This window comes from Strigops habroptila, chromosome 2 (genome assembly GCF_004027225.2).
Source record: "Strigops habroptila isolate Jane chromosome 2, bStrHab1.2.pri, whole genome shotgun sequence".
Lineage (NCBI taxonomy): Eukaryota > Metazoa > Chordata > Aves > Psittaciformes > Psittacidae > Strigops > Strigops habroptila.
In genome coordinates this window covers 36,261,320-36,267,216 of record NC_044278.2, presented here as the reverse complement: position 1 = coordinate 36,267,216, position 5,897 = coordinate 36,261,320, and the positions used below count along the sequence as shown (strand labels likewise).

Sequence of the window (5,897 nt, the reverse complement as noted above, 5' to 3'; positions counted from 1 at the left end):
GCTCAGCCGACGGCCGGGGATCGGTTGCTGATCCCGGCTTAGAGGCGGGGGGAACGGGAACGGGGCCTGGGTGGAGGAGGAGGAAAGGAGGACGCTGGATAATGGTTTCCCTGCGGCGCACACCGCTGCGGTATCGCGGCTTCCAGTTCCCCTGGCGCAGGGTGGGAAGCAGGACCCGGGGCCGGGGAGGATCCGAGCGGAGGGAACAGACGCGACCCCCCGGGGGTACCGCCCGGCCACACCAGCATCCCCTCCCCTCAGGACGTGGTGCTCTGGGGAAGCAAACACCGGGCGGGTTGCGGGTTAGACATCGCCGTTTCTTGCAAACACGGCTTGGCTGCCGGGCATCCCCGTCCTCGGGGACGGGGAATCCCCCGGCGACAGGGAAGGAGCCCGGCGTCCCCGGGGCGCTCCCGTGGGCCGCTGCAGGCAGCGGGCGGGCAGCCGGCCGGCCTTCCCCCGGCGGGCTCCGCAGCCAGCCCGGCTATTGTGACCGCCCGAGAGCCCGTCTGGCAGGGTGTAAGTAATTACTGTGGTATGTCCAACATGTATGTTAGTGACATTACTAAGGAGGTGAGAGCTTGGCGCTCAGAAGGCCGAAACGCTGGGCTTTCGCTTTCATTCAGGATGTGTGTAACACAGAGTCTTTTCTCAGCTCGCCTGATTTTTAACTTCCTCTAAACCTCTCTCTCTCTCTGCTCCGAGAGCAGCAACGAGAGACCGAAAGGAAACACGCTGCTGCTGTGCAAAATGTGGACCATGTGTGGGAACTATTTACTCAGAGTGCAACTGCAGGCACCAGCCGAGGGGCTGGCAAGGGCAGGGGGGCGGTGGAGAGAAAGGCTACGTCTCTCTCGCTTTTTTTTTCCCCCTCCCCTTCGTCTTCCCTAAAGCCAAACCACGTCGCTGTGTGTAACGGTGCGTTTTACTGACTTCTCGCTGAGCGCATGTTTGTTGGTTTTTTTTTTTCCTTCTTTCCAGGCCAAGGTTTTCGCGATGTTTTTGTGCTCACCCACCTCAAGCCTCTGCGGGCAAAGGGTTAAATGTGCGGAGCCCTGCAAGGAAGCAGCCGTGTTTCAACAGAAGAAAAAAAAAAAAAGAAAAAAACCAGGAGGGGGGGAGAAAGGAGTGGGAGCGTGAAGAAGCAGGCAGAGAGGGCTGCACGGTTCCCTGATCGTCCCTTTGGCTGCTGTAGAATAATAAAAATAATTAATAACAATAATAATCCCCAGCCTTTCTTTTCTATTTGGCTGTATCAGGAAGTGCCTCTGGCCTTGAAGCTCCCTATTACCTCTTCCTTCACTCCCCCCCCCCCCCCGTCCTTTCCCTGGGAAGTGAGAAGAAAAAGGTCTGCAGCTGACAAATATTATCCATCCTTTTCATCGATCGGAGCATATACAGATGTGATAGCTTGATGTACACTGCAAACCGGCTGATCCATCGCTTTCTCCCTCTCTCGCTGGCTGTGGTTCGGCCCCCTCCTCCTCCTCCCCCTTTGTTCTCCCCCCCCCCCCGCCTTTCTCTCTCTTTAAATAGATTTCAAGGCGCTGCCTGTTGGAGAGCAGCTCTCCAGAGAGAGCGAGCTATTGCTTCCCTGCCGATAGCCTCCCCCCTTCTCCGGTTTCCAAACAGAAAACAATCCCCGGGCCGAGGAACCTGTGCTGGGGCTGCAGGAAGGAGTTAAACCGGCGAGCGAAGGACGCAGCTCCCTGCAGCATCTCTTTCGAGCTCTGTGTAAACATTAAAATAATAAATAAAGCCAGCAGTCCGCGTTGTGCACCATCACGTGGGGAAGGGGCAGCTTGTCTCGGGACAGTCCCGGGCCCGGCTCCTGGCCCCTGGCCGCGGCGGGGCTGCCCCGGCCCCGAGGTGGCCAGCGCAGCGCGGCTCGGCTCGGAGCGGGCGGCGGGGAGGTGGCTGGCGGCGCGGAGCGAAAGGGTTAAGCCTCCCCTCCACCGCCCTCCTCTCTCGCCAGAGAATAAGCGCTCGCACGAAGCGTTTCTGGGGAGGCAGGCTGCGAGCAGGCCTTTGGCCGTGGATCCATGGCTACCTTCGCTGCCTGTCACCGAACCGATGACCCTTCCGCGGTGCCCCGTGCGGTCGGGCCGGGCTGTTAACAGGCACTTGCAATCAGTTTTCCGAAAGGTTAGCCAAGGTCCCCGGTTCTTGCAGACGGGAGGCGTTACGAAACCGCCTTTGTATCTGCATGCACTTACATAAAAAAAGGCGAGGAGGCGGCGAGGGAGAGAGATCGGCCCTCCCCGGGTGGAGAGCCAGCCGGGCCGGGGGCTCTCCCCGGGCGGACGTGGGGACCCCCATGGGCATCTCCCTCCGTAGAGGCACCCGACCGCCTGGTCGGCAGCTTGCGCGCCGGAGAGCTGAGGTGACCCTCACCGCCGCCCCCCCCCCCCCCCAGTCCTGCCCGGTGCTGGAAAGAGTCAGCCGGCGGCGGGGCTGCCGAAGCGCAAATGGAGTGGGAGGAGGGAAAAGGGCTATCCGGAGAGCTGTTGTGACAGATGCTAAGCTTTGCCCTACGCGTGCTGGTGAGAGAAGGAGTTAAAAGCAAGCTGCTTTTTCGATCGAGCAGCTTCCCCGAGCGTCGGAAGGAGCGGCTTGCTAGAAAGCCGTCCATCAGCAACCAGTCCAACCTGCCCGTGATAATATGCGATCAACACCAAATCACCCCCGCTAGGCATGATCCATCATCGCTACGATGCAATGGGCCCTTGTATGGATGTGTCTACACGGGGGGCGGGCGGGGAGAAAAGAGGAGGGAGCGGAAAGGGGAGAGGGAAAGCTTGTGTGGATGTCTGTGCTGGGGGGGGGGGAGCATCCACCGGAATGGGAATCGCTGCCTCCCCCGGCTCTTGGCGCTGCCCGAGCCAGCGGAGCCGAAAGTTGCTGGGCCGAGGCTGAGCGGGGAGCCTGGCCCTCGGCCCCGCCGCCTCCGGCTGACATCAGCCTCCCCTCCCCCCCCCCCCCGCTCCTCCTGGGCGAGCTTGACTGGCGGAAAATTAATAATTAATAGGGTGAAATTGATTAAAGGGCTGGGCGCGCGATGGGGGCGCTCGGAGAGCTCTTCCCCTTCTTCCCGGCCGCGCCGCATCCGCCTCCCCGCCGGCAGCGGCCCGGCAGCGGGGACTTGCCGCCGCCGAGCCGGGGAAGCTCCGGGGCAGCCCAGCCCGAGCAGGAAGGAAAAGGGCGGCGGGGAACGGGGATGGGGAGGAAAGCGGCGGCTACAGCAGCAAACCCCGCTGGCTGGCTGATTGTAACCGAGACCGGCCGCGCTACCGGCGGCGGCGACAGCCGAGGGCTGGCTCCGAGGATAGCTCGGCGCAGCTGGGAGGGTGTGTGTGTACAAAGCAGGGTCCCGGGAGCTGCCCGAGGGCGGTGCTCGGCACCACAAGCCCAGCCTTTACTCCCCCTCTTCCTCCCCCCATTTTTCCCCTACCGCGATCGGTCTCTGCCACGCAGGGAGTGGGGAACCGCAGGGGACGCGGCCGGGCCAGCGCACGCCTCAGCCTCCAGCCCCGCGGAGATGGGAAAGGGTTAAATGTCGATGGGGACGAGGAGAGGAGGGCGGGGGATGGGGAGAGAGGGGAGGGGGCTGCCGAGCACAGCGCTGAGCGTAGGGAAACCACAGCGCACCTGGGCTCGGCTCGGGAGCCGGAACGAGCCGCCGCCTCCTCCCTCTTCCCTCCCTCCCTTCCTTCCTCCAGCTCGGTGCCTGCCTGGGCCGTATCGCGGCTCTATCTCTGCAGCAGCGGGAGCTCAGCTCCTCTGTTCCTATCAGCTGCTCCCTCTAACCCCAGTGACCCAGATAAGCGCGGCTGCCTCGCCCGCCAGCGCACTGGGGGCCCCGGCCCGGCCTCCCACCAGCCCTCTCTGCCCGCCGCGCCGCCTCCCGCCGCTTCACCGCGGGGCCGCCGCCGGGAGCCCCAGTGGACTCCTCCTGTCCCCGACCTCGGGCGAGGGGGGAGCAAAGCTGAACCCGCAAACCCCCCTTCCCGGTCGAGGAGGCGCTGCCTCCCCGGTGCCCCTCTCGTTTGCCTCGGGGTCATTGTTGGCCTGCGCTGCGCCATCCCGCCGTCAAAATAATAATTAAAAGCAAAACAAACACCCCGATCCGGTCTTTCCTAGCCACGCGGGTCGGAGCCACCGCAGCCCGAGTGGTGTTATTCCCGGGCTGGAAATTGTCCTGGCTCCACCCTGGACAATCGCCTGTCAGAGGCCTCTTCTCTCCCTTCCCCGGAGGCCCTGCCCTGCTTTATTTACTTTTGAAGTATCTGGATTGATGGAGAACTGCGGACGGCACTTTCTTTCCCCTGCTCCCTCCTGCACCGGGGCTCCGCCGGAGCCTCCGCTTACCGCACCCGGCGCCCCGCGCCAGCTCCGTATGACCCAAGATAACCCGGCCCGGGGGAGGCCATGTAGAGCGATGGGAGGGCGCTTCGCAAGCCAAATCAAACCGAACAGATCGATCTCTCTGTACCCAGCCGGGACCGCGGGAGCCCGGGGTGAAGGCGCCCCTCGCAGCGGCGCCTGGGCGGGAGAGTGGGGGCGAAGCTGCGGTCCCCCTACCCCCCGCTTGCCCGCCCCGAGGGGAAGGCGGAAGGGAGATCGCGCCTGGGCCCGTAATGACACAAGGGATAAACACCAAAGTTATCACCAGCCGTGACCAAAATAAATGCCTGTGATAAAAAAGCACTGACAGGATGATCCATTACGCGGGTGTCACTGCCTACAACGAGGTTCAATCAGATACGCCGGTTGCCGTGGACAACGGGGGAAGCGGCGGTACCGGGCTGACGACTTTTCTGGAGAGGCGGGTGGTGGCTGCCATCAGGGAGGTGACACGGCGCGATCTGCACAAGGGTGGCCCGGCGTCGCGGGAAGGGACGGATGGCGGCGGTCCCCACTGCCGCTCGCCCCGCGACCCCTCCGACCGGCCGCTCTCCCGGGAGGCGGCCCCGAGTCACCTGCACGTCTGTGGAGAGAGGAGTGTCCTCCCCACGGGCGGCCTCGGGGACGTGCCCAGGCTCTTACGCCTGGGGTGCTGTCGGGTATTTCCCCGGTTCGTGTGTTCATTCCCCCCCAACCCCCTAAGTGCCGGGAGCGCGGCTCGGCACGGCTCAGCCTGGCGCTCCGCTCCCCGGGCGCCCCGCGTTCCTCAGCAGCCCGGCGGTGGAAATCAATGAGCGTTTGTTCCCGTGCGGCGCGGCCGTCTTCTGAGCGATGCCCTGTTATTAGCGGGGGAAGGGGAAGGGGGAGGGAAGGCAGGCCCTCTGCGGGCTCGGTGCTGCACGTCCTCGCCTCCGGCGGAGCCGCCTGCAGGTGCCGGAGAGGGGATTGCGGAGGCCGGGGCTGGCTGGCAGCGCCGCCGGGGAGAGTCGTACCTCAGGGCGTGGGGCTAATCGCACGGCAGCTCAGCTCGGCGGGACGCCCGGGCCCCGGGCGGTGCAATTAATGAAGGCTTAGAGGCAGTAGGGACAGTCTGTGGGCCGGCCTCTCTTGTGCCACATTCCTCCGGATCGGGCCGGGCCGGGCCGGGCCGAGACTCGCTCCTCCCCGTGGAGGGGGTGAAGGCGGCGGGGGCAAGGTCCCCCGAGCCAGGCGGGGGACGGACCCCATCCCCCGGGAGTGAACAGCCTTTGGGGACGGCCGTGCCGGAGGTGGAGGACGACGAGGCAGAAGGGATGGTGCCCCCCCACCCGCGGGAGGAGCGATGTCGGGGCTGTCCCCGCCGGTGTCACCGTGCGTGACACGCCAGCTCTGTGTCTCTTCAGGGCGAGAAACTTCCCGGCTGCTAGCGACGGGTGGCTGCGCCGCCGCAACGCATCCTCCGGTCCCGAGCTCTTCCCCCCCCCTCCCGCCGCCGCCGCCCCCTTCCCGTCACG

The 5,897-nt window shown here is 64.7% G+C and overlaps 1 protein-coding gene across 1 annotated transcript; it reads left to right on the top strand.

The window, feature by feature from the left end:
- Positions 1-2,916: 2,916 nt before the first annotated feature.
- On the top strand, positions 2,917-4,281 carry LOC115603387. Its single transcript, XM_030475214.1, has 2 exons — positions 2,917-3,538; positions 4,144-4,281. Exons 1-2 carry the CDS (start codon positions 3,059-3,061, stop codon positions 4,279-4,281), a joined length of 618 nt encoding a protein of 205 aa, XP_030331074.1. The 5' UTR covers positions 2,917-3,058.
- The last annotated feature ends 1,616 nt before the right edge of the window (positions 4,282-5,897 follow it).